This window comes from Canis lupus, chromosome 22 (genome assembly GCF_011100685.1).
Source record: "Canis lupus familiaris isolate Mischka breed German Shepherd chromosome 22, alternate assembly UU_Cfam_GSD_1.0, whole genome shotgun sequence".
Taxonomy (NCBI): Eukaryota; Metazoa; Chordata; class Mammalia; order Carnivora; family Canidae; genus Canis; species Canis lupus.
The window spans coordinates 50,371,352-50,392,663 of record NC_049243.1 but is presented as its reverse complement, the minus strand read 5'-3'; the positions used below and the strand labels follow the sequence as shown (position 1 = coordinate 50,392,663).

Below are 21,312 nucleotides of genomic sequence, written 5' to 3'. Positions count from 1 at the left end.
TCAGTTGTAAAAGTACTCTGAGGCGTAGTTTATAACTTCAATGATATTATTAATCACATACTCATAGAAATTATGGCTCTGAGTTTTAGACAGGGAATTGAAAATGACCTCAGCCAAAGTTCACAGGGTCCCATCTGTATGGGAATTCATGACCAGGCCACAGAAGAGAGGACCCCTAGGAGCAGCTTTCTCCTGACTACCTGCTGTTTCCAAAACACTGGCCAGACATGAGCTGCACACACTGCCAGGATCAAACAGAGGCCAAAAGCCACTGCTTATTTCATGGGGACTCAGAAATTAACTTTAACCAAATTACATTTTTGCTCTCAAGATTTTTTATTTTAACAAAAGCTCACAATCAGCTTACGAAGAAAATACTATTTGAACTAAGCAGTTATCCAACAAGACAGTATGAATTGTCCTTCCTTTTCTGTTCTTTACAAAACAATTTCTTTAAGCCCCCTACCCTTTAGAAGTCATCAAATGAATAATATATTAATCACAAATGCATCTGTTTTTATTCCTTAAATAAAATTCCTCAGCTTTGGGGGGAGGAGGCACATGCTCCTCTTCACCTATTTTTTTAACTTTTTTAGAATAATTTCAGAATTATACAAAATTCACAAAAATAGCATGAAGAATGATCAAAATCCCTCACCCAGATTCACCAAATGTTAATATCTGTTAACATATGTATTTATCATTCTTTTTTTTTCTCTTTATACATACACACATACACAGACTTCTTTTCCTTAAACATCTGGGAGTAAGTCGAAAACAGGATGCACTTTACATACTTCAGTATTTCCTAAAACCTAAGTAACTTTAGGAAAAGCACACAAATAAGTCATGTAATCACAGTACAATGACCAGATCTGAAAATTAACACTGATAACAGTATCTTTATCTAATCTGCAAATCTTATTCAAATTTCACCAATTGTCTCATTGGACTATTAGTTTCTGGTCCAGGAATTAATCCTGCATTGAGTTGCTATATATCCTTAGTTTCCTTTGATCTAGGTAAATTGATCCACTTTTGTGTTTCTTGACCTTGACACTTTTGAAGAGTACAAGCCATTTATTTTGTACACTGTCTTCAAATTTGGTTTCTCTGCTGTTTCCTCAATGATTATACCCACGTTACACATCTTGGGGAAGAACATCATAGAACGATGTTCTTGTGTTCTTGTCGGTGCATCATACCTCAAGAGGCATGTAATATTGCTATGTCCCATTACCAGTGATGTTAATTGTGATCATTGGGGAAACTGCTAGGTCCATCCATTTTAAAATTATTATATTTCCCACTATATATATTCCCAATTATATATTTCCCAATTATATTTAAATTATTATATTATATTAAAATTATTAATTACACTGTAATTAATCAGTGTATCCTGGGGATATACTATGAAACTATGCAAATACCTGTTTCTCATCATATTTTCACCCACTAACTTTAACATCTGTCCCTGATGATTCTTACGAAACAATTTGGCACAAATGGGGATTTTTCTACATTTATTAATTAAAATTCTACTGTAGGAAAGAGCTGTGCCTCTTCCCTCTTTTATCTTTCTTACCTATTTAGGTCAGTATGAATCCACAGACTCATCTTATTCCCTGGGCTTTAATCCATTGCTAACATTGTTTATTTTGTTGCTGAAGTTTTCCCAGATTGGCCAGTGGGAAACCCCTGAGAGCAGATTCCTGTATCTTTTTGACAGATCATCATCTCTGAGCACTGGATAATTTTCTTATACAAGATGTTCCAGGCTCATCTTATACTCTTCCAGAAACCAGCCATTTTATCACAGAGTACTGTTTCCATTTATGAGACAATGGTATTTAAAAAACAAGATCTGGGTTCTTGGTATGCTCGTTGCTATGGGTGTCAATGTTTCCATGACCTCTCAGCAGGCTGGTGGTTCTCAATCGAGGATGATTTGCCCCCCTCCCTCATGACATATGGCAATGTCTGGAAATAGTTGGTTGTCACAACTGAGAGGATGCTACTGTCATTTAGTGAGTAGAGGCCAAGGGTGGTAATAAACATCTTACAATGTGAAGGACAGCCCCACCATAACAAAAAAAATTAACTACCCCAAAATATCAATAGTGCTAAAGTAGAGAAACTGTGAGCTACAGAATAGGTGTATGTAGGTACCCACAAACACACATGCACACAGTAACATATTTATACACTTATTTTTTAATCTGTGTTAAAAATCATGAGTTTACACTGATACCTCCAGTTTCAACTCAACACCACAGGGTTCAACGTATCCTCATCTATTTCCACATTTGTAACTTCTTTCTCTGACAATGAGAAATGTTGCTCATCTTATCCACAATCCATGTATTTATTTCCTCAATCCCAGAATATACATAAACTGGTTTTAGAACGACTAACCCATGAACTAGGAAAAACAAATCTATTAACCAGAGTTTAATGTTTGTTTATACATATTGTTCTTAGCTTGAGGGTATCCAGTCAAAATATGGTTAGAAGTTATTTAAGGCTAGGTTTTTATTTTCTTTCTCTCCTTCCCACCCCCATCACCATGATTATTCATACAGTACAATCCATTGGTTTCTGTTTGTATTCCATTTTGAGTTTCTCCCCAGAATGCTAACAATTTTGAGATATTAATGTCAGAATTCGAAAAGTAAAATAAAGTCTCTCTCTTTCATCCCATGTGTTTTCTTTCCTATCCCATAAACATTTCCATCCTATCCTCCCTCTATGCCCTGTAAGTACACCATCTTATTAGTTCTGCTCTTGTGTGTGTATATGTATTTCCACAAATGAGCAGATACATGTATATATTCTTACTTCTCCTAGTCATCCACCAATATCTCTTCTTTTTTAATATGAGAAATACTACTTTTTAACTTAGTTTATGGACCCCTTGATATCCACTGCATTTTTCCCGTTTTCCTAGCAGCTATGTAAGATCACATGATTAAATGCCAATAGAATAGGAGCAGAAATAAAGGGTGCTTTCTTGGGACACCTGGGTGGCTCAGCGGTTGAGCCTTTGGCTCAGGGCATGATCTCGGAGTTCAGGGATCGAGTTGGACACTGGGCTCCCTGCAGGGAGCCTGCTTTTCCCTCTGCCTATGTCTCTGCCTCTCTCAGTGTGTCTCTCATGAATAAATAAATAAAATCTTTTTTTTTAAATAGTGCTTTCTAGGTTATGCCCTGAAAATAAATGGGTATGAACTCCCCCTGCCATCTTCCTGCTGAGGCTAGATGATAGGCATAAAAGCAGCCACTTTGAGGCCCCCAAATGAAAATGATCCACTGGGAATCTAAGAGTCTCCCTACCAGACCTTGACAATCTCCCTTTGAGACTATGACATGGCAGAGAAATTAAACTGTATCTTTCTTAGGTCACTATATTTTTTATTCACCCTGACTATGAATGCCCTCAGGTAAGAAGAGGACAGACCATCCCAGGAAATGAAAACAGTGAAGTAGGAAACACAAAGGGGGAAAGGGATAAGACAAAGTGGTGCAAATGACCATAGAGTTACAGGAAGACAATCAGGAGACATTACAGGTTGTTAAGCAGGGAAAGGATCACTGGGATTGTACTTTAACATTTACTCTGTCCATAATGAAGAATGGATTAGTGCAGGTGCAGAGTATCCACAGAGAACCCATTCAGAAAGCTATTACCCTGGGCCATGACATACACAGAAGTAGCATGGGCTGGCAGAGCCAAAGAAAAGGAAATTGAGACAGAGGTTACTGAGATGAAATGGACAGACCCAGCCCCTTCACAATGCCTTTGAGACCACTTTTCTGAGCCCAAGGGCTCACCTTCCTATCAGGTACTTCAGGGACTCTGCATCTATCACCAGAAGGATTAGCTTTTCTGGCCATCCCTCATCTTGGAACATCAGCTCATCTAACTACTGCCACCTCCCCAAAACACCTCAGGCAATTCTTTTCCAAGCGCTCTATAATATTTTCTGAGATTGCTGCTCCATGATCATCTCCAGGTCTAGTGAAGGGTCAGTATTTTTATGGAACATTCCATCTAGAACCTTGCCTCACCTGAAAACCTCAGTGCCCTCAAAGACCTCATTTTTCCAACAACTTTCACATACCTCCTTGAAATCCACAGCCACTTCTAGAACATTAGCTCTTCTAATCTTTGGAGAAACTTCTATTTCCTTAAGGTTTATTTTATCTGGTCAAAAAATCTCCTACAATTCCCTGTCATCTATGAACATCCTCATCACAACCCACTATTTGCTGCAGAATTTGTCACCTGACTCATGGCCTTCCTTCTGATTCTAACTGCTGTCACCTTGTGTGGATGACTCAGGCAACATCCTCACTACTCAGCTCTTAAGGATCTCATTTCAAATAATCTCTTCTCTTATTTTATCCATCTAGTGCCAGAGCCCTGAAATCATCTAAGGTTCACTAGCTGCACCATATTCAAAATTCCCAATTCAAAATAAATTGCTTTCCAACTGCACACCCCCCATTTTTTTACCTCATTTACCAAGTGCCTTGATCGGACCAAAACTGAAACTTCCTACCTGGAATGTGAGACATTCTAAGTCAGCTGCCCTGGAATCTGCTGAACAGTTAATGATACATAATCCAAAAAGAGAAGGAGCAAGATAATAAAGAGACACAAATAAAAGCAATGTGTAAACTCTGACTGTACTGGGAGATTAAAAAATGAGATTTAAAAAAAAAAAACACACACTTGGCAGAGCTAGGGAAACTTGAATATGGACTATGTACTAAATGATATTATGAGATCCTGTTAATTTTCTTTAGTGCCATAATAGTATTGTAGTTTTGTAGAAAACAATCTTACTCTTAAGATCCATACTGAAATATTTAGGAGTCGTGTGTCATAACGTCCTGCAACTGTTTTTTTTTTTAATAGTTAAGGAAAAAAACAAGGAGAGAATGGAGGAAGAGCAAAGAGGAGGAGGAAGGAAAAGGAAGAAAGGGACAGAGGGAAAAAGCTTAGCAATTTAGGTGAAGAACATAGTGCAATGTACCATTCATTCAACTCTTCTCTAGGTTGAGAACACCTGAACACACAATACCCAATGAAAGCCCAGCCATCATGACAAACCCTTGAATGTTGTCTTGAGAAAATGATGCTGGTCATCACAGCTTCAGTATCTCCTGGTTTTTGATGTTCGGCTCTCCTGGCTGATCTCAGAGTTTCCTAGGTTTTCCCTCCTCCCCCTCTCACCACTTTGCTGTCCTGTGTAGTGATTTGGTAAGAGAAATTACTGCTGCCTACCCTCTACCCCCAACTAATAGTACTACATATGAGTTTCAAGTTTTATTATTGCAATAAAAGTGTTTTATTTGGCTTTTCTGAAAAAATAAATAGATTAATTAATTAAGATAAATTACATAAAAGGCCTGGGGGCAATGTATCCCCTCCCAGGGATACACTGGGGGAGGGGATATTTTTCTTTCCTCACCTCTGCATTTGATTCTTTGGAAGTAATGTGAGCACTGCCTTAGGACTTACAGGTGACTGTTGTGCTCCCTTTCCACCCATCTCAAATAAATGAATAAAATCTTGAAAAAGTAAAATAAAAATGTCTTAACTAGTAAATATATATAGTAAGTAAAGTGGTAAACATTCATTTAAATATAAAATATGAAAGTGTATTCTATAAATATGAAAGAATATTCCTTTCAGAAGCCAGAGTAGAATACAACACTAGTATTTTGACAAACTGCCCATATGCCATGCCACTATGTTACATCAAAGCTTAAATAGAGATGTGATTTGACAAAATATTCTTACTCAAATTCATGAATTTACTACTCAAGCTCATTAGAGCCAAACTCAAATTAACCAAAATCTAATAATTCAACCACAATAAAAATTACAAAGATACTGGAGGGGGGGAGAATCAAGAGAAAACTCTTATAAATACTTTAAAGGCCTCTGGGAATAATATCCTAAGTGCTTTGTTTATGTCTATGTGTGTATGTAAACATACAGAGACAAACACATACCCAAATTAGGTCTATTCCAAACACACACTAAAGTAATATGTGAGGAATATTATTTCTAAGGAAAACAGACACCTCCAGGCCTACTTAACCAATATATAGAAAAAATATGTACTTGCCGCTTATGGTGGAACATGGCAGACTTTAAGAAAAAAAAAAGTAAATACTCCACAACTAAGGCTACAAAATAACTAGAGAATGAACTAGAAAGAATATAAAGGGGATTTTTCAAATGTATATATGCTTTGGATACTGATATAACTGATTTTTATTACATCTGAGTTCATTTGAGAGCTTCTGTTTTCCTTTCACTGACAATGGTAAATCATTAGCACATAAGATTAGATTCAATCACTGTTACTTGTTAGTGAACAAATGTTAAGAAGAGAAATAAAAGGAAATAGAGGGAAGAAATTTCTCCAGATCTAACAAGAGAAATAAGTGAGGACTAGATGACTAGATGAAAATGAGTAGGAAAAGGAAGATATGTAAAAATAGTCACTAAGGTCCCTGCATGGCTCAGCCAATTAGGCATCTGACTCTTGATTTTGGCTCCGGTGGTGATCTCAGGCTCATTAGATCAAGCCCAGCAAAGAGCCTGCTTGGGACTCTCTCTCCCTCCTCCTCTGCTTCTTCCCCCAGCCCACCCAACCCCCCAATCCCCACCACTCACACTCTTGCTTTAAAAAAAAAAAATTTTTTTTTAAATTTCACTAAATTGTCCTAAGCCACTGCTGTACAGTTATATGAACTGTTTACTGCACAAAGGCACTGGGTCAAGGGTACAAGTAAGGGTTTGACATGCTCCATTACTAAGCTGGGCTGTCTTAGGGCTGGATGCACCCTAAGAACAGAGCACTTTCTATTTCAAACAAATTTATCTTGCCAAGCCTTCTGACCTACAGGCTGTGTCCACTTGAAGGGAATCCTTCTGAAATTGCATAAAGCTCTGTATGGGCTTGATGGAGACTATGTAATCATATTCCACCCACTGTTCTACCCCCTCAGCCTCGAAACTTTAGCCTCCCGGCTTCACTGTTTTACTAAGCCATGAGAAAAGAGAAAATCTATGCAGGGCAGTCCTTCATATGGAATGTTTTTAGACCCACACTATTGACTCATAACTCAAAGTGAACTTACATCTTACACTTTAAATTCAATGTTTATTCTGAAGTTGATGATAATTTGTTAAACTAAAATGAAATCTTTTCACGACTAATGAAAAGTTGCTAATACAATTTATAACATAATTTACTCCTTAAGGGGAGTAAGTACAACTTTGCTTCAATTATTTAAATAAAATGGCTGTGGGGCACCTGGCTGGCTCAATTGGTGAAGCATGCAACTCTTGATCTTGGGGTTATAAATTCAAGCTCACATTGGGTACACAGACTACTTAAAAATAAAATCTTTTATATATACATATAAAAATAAACTGGGTTGTTTCTAATTCAGTTATTGCTTTACATTCTAAAGGCTTATAGGATCACACTTTGTTTAGCATTAGAACTGACTTGTATATACGTGTGGTAACAAAATTGCATTTGCTAGAAGATATTTTATAATTTGCTCTTATAGGCACAAAGAGCTATTCCCTCTACTCTCAAATTAGTCAACTATAGGTCACTATATTTTATATCTCCATACATTTTCAGATTTCACACTTCAAAATATAATCAACAAGGACAAAGACAATAAATAGTTAATTTTCTGTGCTCGTTAATAAAAAGCTTCAAAATACAGAACCATTTTCCATACAGTATGTAAAATACTAAGTGCTCATCTAGGAAGGCTCATGAATCAAAAAAGAAGAAAAAATACCTATTCTTAATTAGTATGTCGTTTAGTTCAAGTTTTTTCTGATTTCTATCTAAATATACAGTAAGCATATTTTCTACTGAATTCTCTAGCATATCTTCAAGCTGTTTTCCAGAATTGGACATCATGTCCAATGACGAATAACAAGACTCTAAATGTGTGTTTTTACCTCGTATAACATAGTTATCCAGTGCATCTTCCATTCTCTTCAGTGCCTCAGTTCTATCAGAACCATATGTGATCAGCTAAAAGTAAACAAACAAAAAACAATTTACATAGATAGTACCTATCAATCTAAAAGTCACACAATTCATCCTAATAAAAATCAGAATACTTCCTAACAGATTTCCCAGAACATCTTTTGAAACTTCACAGTGGTTCAGTTTATAATATAAAGCACAACAATTCATATTTTTAAAACTCAATATGAAAATCAAGCTTTTTAAGACTTTTCTCCTACTTTCGCTATCACAGAAAAGAGCTACTTGAGATAACCAAGCAAAAAAATATCAAAAAAAAAAAGGAAAGATATCAAATGTGAACATTATTTGAGATAGAATATGAACATCTGAGATAGTAAAGGATTAAGCAAGGTTTGGTTTTCCTCTCCTTACAAGAATGTCATTTCTAAGTCTGACACTCTGTTTAGCTAGCTTTTACACATAACACAGCACAGAAGCAAATCTAATTTTGATTAGAAAATCAAAAGGGTCTTTCTGTTCTATATGATTTTGTGACTATTTATAGGAATCTTAAACAAACTGACAAATAAATATAAGCAATAAGCAACATTTTATTACTAATTTGCTTGCTAATAAGACCTTAACTACTCATAAAATATTTTCCTGGTTATTACATTGGTCAATCTGTAATTGCAATTACTTTAGTACACTTCATCAGTTCCTCAGTATCAAGTCAGGTTGAAAATTTATTTGCAGGCTACATTTCTGAACAGAAATGTACTAATCAAAAATGGAACCACATCTGTTAAAATCAATCTATAATATTTTTGGGTTTTATTTTTTTTTGGGGGGGGGGGTTTATTTTTAAATAAAATTGCACTTCTCTGACAAAATACCTGAAGTTCATTTTAATAACATTACTGTAAAAACTTAAGTGAAAAAAGAAAAATGGTTTGCTTGCTTCAAGTACATAAGAAAGCTTACATATGAAATCTTACAATTCTAAAGCTCTTAAAAGATCTAAAAATTTAAGCAGCATTGTATTCCAGAAAGTCAAATTTCAAAAAGACAGGTGAGCAAAAAGATACTCTTACATAAGATTTAATTATTGTGCAATCCCCACAAATAATTAGTGATTCATAAAATTGAAGACAAATAGTAAAGAGTACTCCAAAAAACATGACGTAACACCCTGACTCCATGATGTGGCCTGCCATTCACACTTCCATCTCAGGCAATTTTCAGGAATGAACAAATAACAACTTAATTCATCCTCACTACATGGGCTGCATTGGAGCCACTGGTTAGGTATCTTTGTTACTGTTGGGAAAAGAGATCATCATTGGATTTGACTGGGGAAGAGCCACTACTGACTCCCTTAGGGAATGTTACAAAGTAACACAGTATTGAAATGTCTCAAGAGGAAGAAAATTTGCTCCTTTTCACTTTTCCATCAAAGCATAATTACTTGTTCAATTATAGCATGATTCAGAGAAAAACTCAACTTCAGATTTTTTTAATTAAATACTTCCACTGTCTCTTCAGAAGAAAAGTGAACAAAGCCATTAAGAAATCAAACTAACTTTTGAAATCATTGGATCATAATAGATGCTAATATCACTTCCTGGCTGGATGCCGCTGTCAACCCGGACCTGGAAAAAAGAAAGAAATGAAAGTAACTTCATATTGTGAAGATATTTTTCTCACAACAATTTTAATTTCCAAGGACCAGATGGATAATTTAATTTCAAGTAACATTTCAGCTTCCAGAAAACAGAAAAATGATCTAAACTATATAGAGACCAAATTATCTTGATCTGTTTGTATGTAGTATAAAGTATTTTTTGTTCTTCCACTAAACAAAGGAACTAAGAAACCTCAAAAAGTAACAATAGTAATACTTTATACATCACTATCCTGGGATGCATTTGTAGCTATTTGATGGTGTCTTCCAACTGAAGCATGGCATGAATGATGCCCCTTCTAGGCACACTCCCCACTGTACCCTTTCAAGAGCTCTAGGGAGGACCACAGTCAAGCTATGCAGCAGGACTCGGGAGTTCTGCTCATCAGCTCTACAGGAACACTGGTCCTGTGGCTTTCATGTCTGTAACACTTTCCTTTTTTGCCTTACCCTCTCAACTGTATAGCGTTTTTTCTCCGTTACTGTTAGTCCTCTGAGACTTTAATGTTTACACAGCTTTTCTCATAGCTTTGCTTTGTAAGGACACAGTCCCAATTAGAGTTCTGATTTTGTGATTTTCATGGGGAAAAAAATAGCACAAGTTCAAAATATTCTTTTGAAGAGCCTGATTGCTGTTAACCAGCCAACAAGTTAGTTAGTACATCGCTGATTCTTGTTTTCATCTCCCAGTTTGATACCAGCAGTAAGGCACAGAGGTTAGCCATGTAAAACTTTAAAAATGAGCAGTTCCTGAGGATGAAATATTTATTAAATTATTGTGCCTAAGTTTTGGAATCTGAAGTACTTAAAAGCTAATCAAAATACTTAAGACGTCAAGCATGTCCTAGGGATCTTGAAGATAGAGAATTTAATCGAAGCTGCTAGAACAGCAGGACTTTGACGCCCAACATTGTAAAGGGTTGGGAAGAGAAGAGCGGAGGCTCACATAGCTCTTCACCTGTGGGAAGAAGGCTTCCTAATAAACAGCAGCTCATCTGTCTGCAGCAAGGCAGAAAAAGGTCAACACAGCGGCTGTTAGGCCTTTAATATTTTAATTTAGGCAATTATCAAGGGATCACATGTAGAACCTCTTGTCTAGAATATCCACATGAGGGTATGATGATGGCTTTATTATATGGTGACATCAAAAGATAAAGCATAGTTTCGTTCTCTTAAAAAAAAAATCAAACTACTATTATTCTCTTTGTAAGGTTTTAGAAGATAACATTGTAACATACCCAGAGTGCTTTTATTTCTCTATTTGCAAACACAAAAGTATGGATATTTGTATTTACATTCACATTCATATATGAAAATCTTAATTTTAAATGAAAGTCACTCATCACATTTAAACACATCATGGCTTTCTATTTTCTGGAAACATACTTCAGTCCTATGAAATTCAGTGTTTATAAAAACTAGAAAAGAATTAATGGGACAGCTGTGAAAGCAATAAAACCATAATCTACCCTCTCCTCACATTTAAAGAGCTCCCAAATGGCAGCTGGCAACCAACTTACATAACAGAAAAGAGCCTTCTGAACTTGCATTTTCTTAATTTTAGTAAAAAAGTTAAAGAGCTTATTTTACCACCATGTATTATTATTTAAAACCAGATCACACTTGCTAAAGCTATGTTTCAAATTGAGACTGGTACAAATTCTAACATGTTTGACTTTAAATATATCTTATTTGCTACATAAACTGCTACAAGGCTAGTGTGGAACTCTGATGTCTAACTCACTGGTCAAATAGCATAGACAATAAAGATTATTTATTACATTCTTCTATAGTTTATAATTCAAAATTTTAGTTACCTTGAACACCACCATCCTAAAATTTAAGTTGCCTAGGGTTCTTAAATATAACTATGTCATCTACTAAAATTATGGTCATAGAAGGTATGTCATTTTAATTTAAAAATACATAGGATAAAATCAGGATGTATTATACATAATCAACATACATCTCTAATCAAATACATTTCATTAGTAAATCAACATTTCCAATTTAAAACTGTAACAAAGCATGAAGACTATGACTTATAATTTCCTGCTTATGTAGCTCATTTCAAATACTCATTGGCTTTTTTTAAACAATGAATTAAAAGTCAAAATAAGTCGCCACTTCTTTATGGAAACAAAGGCTACATAAAAGAATACATTTTAGCTTTTGCACAAAACGCTTTAAGAATAAAGTCAAATGGAAATGTAACCAAATTTCTGAGAACAAAATTGCAGTCTGAAAATAACAAATTGATAAAATGTGGTAATCAAAGATTTTAAAAAATCTTCATCTATACCATATAAGTAAATTTTAGGCTTAAGGAAGCATGTGAGAAGTACAGCCTGTAAATTAACCCTCAAGTATGTATCTTGTGACCAAAAACAGTAATAGCCAAAAAGAGTTTCCCAAGTTAAAACTGACTGATCTAGTTAAAGAGGCAAGGAGGAAAAACCACCACCACCATTACCACCCAGGCACCTGTGTATGAGGATATCAAGCCATTGCTCAGAAACCTCTGGCATAATTTAAATGTCTTTCTTCTTTATCAACAGTGGACCGTGTGAAACTATCAGCCATCTCCCACCCTTCATGCTCTATTCGCCTCTCCCCCTCAGTCCAACTCCCAGCCCGCCATGTCTACCTGACAAGTGACAGCCCAATCTGATTAAATGCTTCCAAGGGAGGGGACTCGTGGGCCTCCATGACAGGCCAAAAGTGATCACCATGGAGATACATAATTACAGCTGTCAACGCATCTACTGTCCTGCTGACATCAATTTGATTGCTCCCAGCAATAATGATAGACAAAGCTTGGTGTGCACTCTCCCGCACCCAATCACTTTATCTATTCCTTGGTCCATTTAGCTGACATGCAACATTCACACAAGCAAATAACAGCAGTAAGCAGAACATTTAAGGCATTTTAATTGTTTTTTCTTTCTGTGGATGGCTCACAACCACAAATGTTATTACATAAAACTCCTGCTGCAGCATTAATTGAAGAAAGATTTGGTGGGACAAAGACTGTAGGGGGTATAGTTTGTCCATTATCACTTGTACTTTCAACAGGTCTCACGTTTGAAAATTGCAAATTGCAAAAACTTGCGAGGGCAAAATATTTGACATCCTGTTAGCTATTACAACATGGTGAAAACTTCTAACAACTAGAGTAATCATTATGAATTCTTATTTAATACTTTTTTGTTTGATTAAAAAAATGTTTAGATATGTCCCTATGACACTTGTTTTCTCATCTGCTATTTAACGTCACATAATGCCTGTTAAATCTTTACAATCTTTTTTCTGCCTTCAGGCTTTGAACACAGCATGCGGTATCCCAGCCTAGAAAGGGTCAAGTCTCTTCAGAATGCATATGGGCAAAAACAATTTAAAAAGTGAAATAAATCATATATCCAATAACATCTTCAAATTTAGAATTCTTCCTATAATCTTTCATCATCTTCATGCCAGTAATCAAACTGAATAATCATATTCACAGATGGTACAGCCTTGTCATCCACTAGTTAACATAATGTCATATATATATGCACTTATTACCTTGATTAAGAAAAAGGGTATGTCCTTGTTCTTTTGTGCAGTAAAAACTATTTAAAGAACAGCTATTAAATACAGAAGAACTATGAACTAAGTGGACAGTGATCACTTTTCTTTAACTGGTGGAAATATGTACTTCTTAAAGTCCACGACACTTGATAGAATGAGGCACTTTGTTTTCCTTAATCCGTTTCAATTAAGGGGCTGACTTTGCACTTGAATTTTTAACATCTGACTATACAGGGACTCTGGGTTAGATTTACTGAAAAGATTTAAGTGTAATACAGTAAAATCATTTCCCATTCTTAGAATTCTGTGATCTTTTTCATTAGAATTTTCAAAAGAATTGGGAACATTGTAAACTATTATTTATTTACAAGTCAGATGTCTCTGGACTCCCCCTATTGAGTAAATTCTGACTTTCCTACATATCACAAAGTACAAAATATTAAACAAAACCAAAAACCTGTCATTCCCCAGGAATTTAGCTTGTCCTTCAATTTACACCCTTTAGTGTTGATATGCATAACATAAAAGTATGACATAAATCAAGGTTTTAACCCCTCACTTGGTATTACAGCTTAATGACTTACACCAGGTAGATGTATCGGTTCTTGGTACTGAGACAATCTCCCAATGGATGGTAAACCAAAAGACTTGTAGGGGTCCTGGAAGTTCAAAGGAAAGGAAGCACAGTCTTTGAAATATAAATCAGCAAACTAAGGTCAAATATTTATACAATGAAGAAGCATTTATAGATCTATTTTCAACATACAATATTTACCAAATCACATATTTCAGAAATTATTGTTGTATACTCACTCTAGACTACTTAGAAAAGTATTTAAAAATCAAACAGAACTGTAAGCAGAATTTAGCCTGACCTTAGTCATACTTTATTGAAATTGGTAAAATTCCAACATTTTATAAATCTTCTTAGAATGCCTTGAACAAAAATAAAATAACCTAGGCGCTACATCAAAACATCCTCAAGTTCTGAACAACTGTAGTGCACTAAAGATATTTTTCTTACTCTCAAAAAACAGTACACATATGGTAAAATTGGAGAATTGTGGCTCTTCAAATAAAGACCTGAAAGAAACTTTATGTGCTATTAGATATGTGCTCTATTTGTAAATATCTTAGATCATCAGAATAAATACTAAATAAGTTCAGTGTCATAACAATACCACTTAAAATATAATAAAAAGCAAAATTAACCAAGCCAAGTATATTCTTAAGATCCTTAAAACATTTCAAAACAACTTCCAGTATTCTTAAACAGGTATTTTTAATTTACTTTTTGTTTCGACAAACTTAAAATGTCAAAAGTAAAAGATAGTATAAATGTTTCCTTGAATTGTTTATTTTTTTGAATTGTTTTAGTCATTCAAAAAAAGCATTTTCAGATGTTAACTGCTTTATTATCTGATTAATATAGTTATAAAATAGTATAAAAGTAACAGACTGATACTTTAGGAGTAAAATCCATGATTAAAATTATGAATGAAAGCTTTGCAATTTAAATTTTAATTCCTACTTTCATATAAGCCTAAGAGATAAAATTATTAGAAAATAAACTAGCAAAAAATTTAAGTATCAAATTAACAACTCATGTGTACTCAGGATAGGCTCTAAAAAAAAAAAGCACAAAACAAACAAAAACACAGAAATAAATGCTTCTGTTTATTTCAAATATGATTTGAAAACAAGCAAACAAAACGAAAACCATGGTCCATTCAAGCATATTGAATATTTAACAAAAGCAGGAAAAATTAACGAATGCTTTGTTTCCCCTTAAACTGACTGGTAGCTATTTTTCCCATCCAAAAAAAAAAAACAAAAAACAAAAAAACAAAAACAAAAAAACATGGAACTTAATTTAACTCAATCTTTTAACACTAACTTGAATTACATCAAAATTGTCTAATTTGGGATCCCTGGGTGGCGCAGCAGTTTGGAGCCTGCCTTTGGCCCAGGGTGCGATCCTGGAGACCCGGGATCGAATCCCACGTCGGGCTCCCAGTGCATGGAGCCTGCTTCTCCCTCTGCCTGAGTCTCTGCCTCTCTCTCTCTCTCTCTCTCTCTCTCTCTCTCTCTTTCTCTCTCTCTCTGTGTGTGTGTGTGACTGTCATAAATAAATAAAAAAAATTAAAAAAAAAAAAGAGAGAGGAGAGAGAGGCACTTAATCTTTGAAAAAAAAATGTCCAATTTTTGTTCATGTTGAATTCTGTATTACATAAGCATACACTCGACACTGGTTATGAAATCCTAACTTTACCTTCTGTTTAGCTCTACCTGGTCCCATGACTTGGGGACACAATCACCATCCTTCCTCTCAACATCATTCATTTTACCTCAGCATAAACCCGACATTCAACTGCCCAGCCATTGATGGGAATATCAGCTTGTCTGTGCCTGAGAGGGTAACCCTTGGCAACACGGATCATTTCTTGGACTAGGTCCAGGCCGGTAATACATTCTGTGACAGGATGCTCAACCTGCAAGACCAATATGTGCCAATCAATAGGTGTAGGAAAAGGTAAATAAACAGAAATAAGCAAGAACAAGTTCAATAACTTCTGAGTAAAATGAGGTCAATTATATTTAACATTAAATCACTTTTAACTAAGAAACTAAGAGAATAAAATTAAACACAATCTCATACAAGGTACGATTTTTTTTAAATACCTAAAAAGTATTTGTAAACTACCTATATTACTTGTCTGTTTTAATTAGATGTCATCAAGCAATGTTTAACACTTTCAATTTAGAAACAACTTCTCATCTGAAAATTACATATTTAGCTGCAATCCTCCGTATGGCTGATAATCAACCTATTCTGCTACACTTAGCATGGCATCCACAGAGGCAGCTTATGATTTTCCAAAGCACTAGGCTAGCCTAGTCTCACCCACTCTCATGCTTTCACTAACCTGTCCTGACAAGCAACCAGATTAGCGTACTCTTACATCAATGCAGTGTAGCAGAAAGGAGCAGATGGATCCTGCAGGTTGTTTTCCCTTCAGACTTACATGAGGAGTGCTTACCATGCACAATAGCAAACCTGAGCCAGTGAAATCACTCTGCTCTCTCAGCAAATTGCTGATAACTACTTTGGATGATGCTGTCATGGGGATCCCTGGCCTTCCACACTCATACATGAGATACACATGTACAAAAACATGCACCAACATATAGGGATATTAACAGGGATACACATCATTATGAATTTGGTCACATACAATTTCCTAAACTTAACAAAGCTAAAATAAACCACTCATGGCACTGATAAAGAGCAGATGATCTTTCATCGAAATCCCTGAATAAGTTTTAGAAATGTAAATAGAAGTTTGGCCGCATCTGCTGCTTTAATGCCAATTTCTTTTCTCATAAAAATTAAGCATGTTCTAAATGCACTTCATAATAGTTCCTTTATCATGACATGTCTAATTTCGTACACTCTGACACGGGAAAAGGTCAACGAACAAACGAATTGTCTTCCAATCTTCAACTACACTAATTGAAGGACAGGACTTAAGTCATTATAATAATCTTGAAGCTTATCATAAGCAGACAATGCCATGGTCTTAAAAAAAAAAAAAGCTCTGTAAAAATAAACAGATGGCATCCATAATTAGCTCTCTGTGTGTTATGAGTTTGTTTACAGTTTCAACAACATTTTAAGACATTTTGACATAATTTTAATGACAAATCATCACTAAAATAAGCATCTACCCTTTGTAAAATAAATGTGACACTAAATAAAGATCTTACTAGATAGTTCAAAAAATAAATTTTTGAAAGCAAGCTATGGTTTTTTGAGAAACAAGATTCTATATGACAAATATAACAAGAAAGGAACAAGTGTAAAGCCCATCTCTTGTTAGAAACGAATTTCATTTGAGAAACCAACTTACCACTCTAGTCAAAGTGAGCCTACTGTGTGCCAAGGGCTTTAAATCAATACTATTCACATACCTTGTTAGATGAGAAAACAATTTTAAAAGTTAAGTGAATGATTTAACTTCCTCCTTCTATGTCTAGTCCCCAGGAAAGTAAACACTATATACTAGGCAAATAAATAAATGTTGTATGAATAAATAAGCAGCAAATCCAGAGCCACATCTATAGTAAATGGCAGAGGCAAGGTTGGAATTTGGGTCACTCCAGGGATGGTACGACCTTCCTATTCTCTTCATGGAAAAATGTATATAAAAACATGTAGTAAATTAGGGTGCCCGGCTGGCTCAGTCAGTGGAGCATGTGACTCTTGATCTTGGGGTCATGAGTTCAAGCCCCACATAAGGTATAGAGATTAGTTAAAAAAGTGTAGTAAAACATAAACAACTACATAATTATGAGCCGTTGTCTTCTATAAACCACAGTATTATGAAAGTTTAAAGATATGAATTCATAAAAAAAAAAAAAAGATATGAATTCATTTAGGCTCTGTTTTACCTTGGAAGTCTTCTCTGTAACTAAATGTGTAAGAAAAAAGTATATTCGACCCATACTGAATGGAATCCAAAAATGGACCCACTTTACTGCAACTTAGAATTATAAAACAGAAACAGCCCATTTTACTAAATTAGTAAGCTACTAGCATTTCAAACTAAAATAATTAAGTAAATAACTAGAATAATAACTAGCTGCCAAAGGCAAAATAATTACTTACAGAATTTAAAAATATATCCATTTAGGGTCCAAAAATTATTCAAGAAGTCTTTCTAAACACATTTTAATAGAATTCTGAAGTTATTCAATTTTTTGTGTGAAGCATTTCCTCTAGATTTTGTATTATATTACCAGGAATCTTGTAGGCGTAACATCTTTTCAATAACCATGTATAGCCCCATTTCTGAGAACTAGGAAACAGGTCCCCTTTGCAAGTCAAGCTCAATACTTAAGAGATCAAAACAGAGATACACAAAGAGACAAAACAGCTCCCAGGCCAAAGTATAATTCAACACACGTTTTAAAAATACCTTTAAAAGGAGAGGGGAAAAAAAAAAAAAAAGGAAAAGAGAAGGGAAGGGAGGGAGGGAGGATCAATGGAAAGTGAAGGTAGCTACGTGGAATGAAAGGTTATACAAAGAAAGAGTCAGACTGGTATCTGGTAGGCTGACGAGTTCGTCTTGTTCCACGAGAAGGAAAATCTACACAAGTCTAATGCCAATAAATATATATTCTGAGGGCTGTTATATGAAAGGAAAACAAAACAAGGCTTCCGTGTCACTTCTATTTAGAAAACACTGACTTTAACTATATTAAACATGTTATTTTATGAAAGACTCCTCAGACTCACTCATCTGTGACCATGCTTTGGGATCCTCAGTAGGAGGCTATCGCATGGTGTTTATACTTAACCACATCTCCTTTTGCAGGATATCCTTATAGGTTCAGAATTCCATGGAACACACTTTTAGAAACAATGCCTTAAACATTCAAAATACAAAACTGAATTCCTTTATTGTGACTATCCTCATCAAACAAGTTTTTGAGAACCCATATTCATAAATAATTGGGTTTTTTTACCTCACTGAAATGGGTGCTAGAAGCATATGAATAAGGGATACACCAAATAGTATGATTCTGCATTTCAAGATCAGTATATTGACATTCTAATAGGTAAATCTTATGATTTAGTCAACAAAAGATCAAACTCCCACCCCACCCACCCACCCACCCACCCCTCCAAAAAAAAGAAAAAAAAAACACACACACACACATGCCAAAAAGAAAACAAAAAAAGCCCAAAACCAGTCAGAATTTCTGAATTCTCAAAGACAAATTTCCAGTTGGGATCAGTGAGACAGTGTGCATTCAGCAGGGTCTATCAGTAGCTAATAAATCAGTCTGTACTGGCAATGCCTCTATCACTCCATGAATGTTTTGTTCAAACAGGTACAAACAACTATAATCATGAAATGTCATATTATGGAACATAATCACACACAATCATGCTACAGTGAGTATACACAGTTCTATATGCCTATATTAGACAGTGGCAAATATCCAACTTTTTATTAATCTCCTAGCTATTTTCATTTAGTTTTGTCTTCTTGATCACCACCAAGCTGTCACTAATGTCAGTGCCTAAACCTCTTGCCATTATTTTCAAATGTATTTGTTGCTTTAAGCGTATTTCCTAAAAAAATAAATAAATAACTGAGTTCATCAAATGCAACAGTAAGGTAAATTTGGTTTTGCTTTAACTTTGCGTTCTCAATGTATCAAACTTCAATACTTCAATACTGACGAACTTAGAAAAACAAATCTTCCTGGCATTGTGTCTGCCATTGCCACTGTAATTTGTAGCCTTACTCTTCATTAAATACAAACTTAAATACAAACTAGGAAGTATCTAAAACTAGTGGTCGAAAGTATAATGAGGTATTTCCAGTCTCAAAGTATCTTCCTATTAGATGCCTTATTGACAACAAAGGGAAAAGTAGTAACTCTATAGCAAAGAAATGCAAAAGACACCACCTTAACGATGCCAACCTCAGCAATAATGGGATAAGCAGACATCATGTTTCTCTTACATGGTACTCAGAGAAGGACAATACACCTTCTGTAGTATACTTGCCAATGTGCAGAGCCTCAATATAGCCATGAGAAAACGGACAAATGCAAAACAAGAGATGTTCTATAAAGTAAAGGGCTTGTGCTCATGAATAAAAGTAAAGGCCACAATTGACCAAAAAAAATAAGATTAAGGGACTGTTCTAGATGGAAAGAATGAGGTAAGACAAGTAAATGTAATGTAGATCCCAAACCAGAAAAGGTGTTTCTTTTACTATAAAAGATTAATGGAACAACTGGTGAAATCTGAATATGACCTCTAGACTGAATGATACATAACATATAAATGTTAACATCCTGATACTGCTAATGGTACTGTGATAATGTAAGAGTTTTCTTGTTTTTAGGAAATACTCCTTTAGGAGTAAAGGGACACCAGGCCTGCAATTTACTCTTAAATGTTTCAGGTAAAGAAGACAGATTTAGATACACAGATACCAAAAAAAAAAAAAAAAGGATAATGCAAATGTAAATGTCAGAACATTTTTGTAACACTTTGTAATTTTTCTGTACATTTGAAATAATTTCACATAAAAGTTAATAGAAATTAAAGCAACATCACTAGAGTTTGTTTTTAAATAATAAAATATTATTAAAATAAAGATTTCTAATTTGATCAACATCTTCTCTATAATCAAAATTCACTGTGTTAAATAAAAATAATCAGCAGCAGATAGGTTGTTCAATAGGTTTTCTCTGACCTAAACTTTTACATATTATGTGTCTATTTACCAATAGTTCCTAAGATTTTAAGCACAAGTAACTAGATGACAGGCAAGTTTTCCTCCAGGTGAGTGAGATGCAGGCAAATTCTTATTATACACTTAAGTTATCTTCAAATGAAAGTTAACACTGAGGGAAGTTCCAAAGAAAAAAAGGCACAGAAAGTGTAGAAAGAATTCAGATGGAACAAGTGTGTTTAAACTTGGCCACTGACAGAAGGAGAGCAATGAGAAATATTTGAGATTCCTTAAATGGAGGAATATTTGGCTGTAACTGTCAGCTGGTGAATGGTGGCCCAGTTGCCTAATCAAAGCAGAAGCTGCCCCCAAAGGTAGAAAACCCAACAAACATTCTGTAACACCTAAATAACACTGAAACTTACAAAATCTTTCCATATGCATGAACTTGTTCCTCAATACTCCATTGCCATTTTATAAAGAAGGCATATGAGATACAAACAAGAGGTATATAGAGAGTGAAAATTAAGAAAATCTAATATTCAAATAATGTTATTTTAAATTCATATAATTCTAGGGAACATCTTAAATACATCGAGTCTAAATGACAAATATTACAAGGCTTGGTTTGTCAAAGCTATCTTTGATGAGCAGAACTTGTTCAATTCAACAAAGCAGTTTAGGTGTGATTACCTGTTGAATTATGAGGAAATTGAGTTTCATAATAGTTTTTGGCATAACAGGTCTAGATTCAGTTTGTTGTTATTCCAGCCTA

The 21,312-nt window shown here is 34.9% G+C and overlaps 1 protein-coding gene across 5 annotated transcripts in view; it reads right to left on the bottom strand.

Moving 5' to 3' along the window:
* Positions 1-21,312, bottom strand: part of PCCA (propionyl-CoA carboxylase subunit alpha) — a 462,758-nt gene that overhangs the window by 197,845 nt on the left and 243,601 nt on the right. For all 5 annotated transcript variants that reach the window (XM_038569960.1, XM_038569959.1, XM_038569962.1 and 2 more), the window contains 4 exons: positions 15,627-15,770; positions 13,863-13,937; positions 9,608-9,676; positions 8,012-8,087 (listed from right to left, as the gene is read on the bottom strand). In XM_038569960.1, coding sequence (XP_038425888.1) covers positions 8,012-8,087; positions 9,608-9,676; positions 13,863-13,937; positions 15,627-15,770 — 364 coding nt within the window. The remainder of the gene's footprint in view (positions 1-8,011; positions 8,088-9,607; positions 9,677-13,862; positions 13,938-15,626; positions 15,771-21,312) is intronic.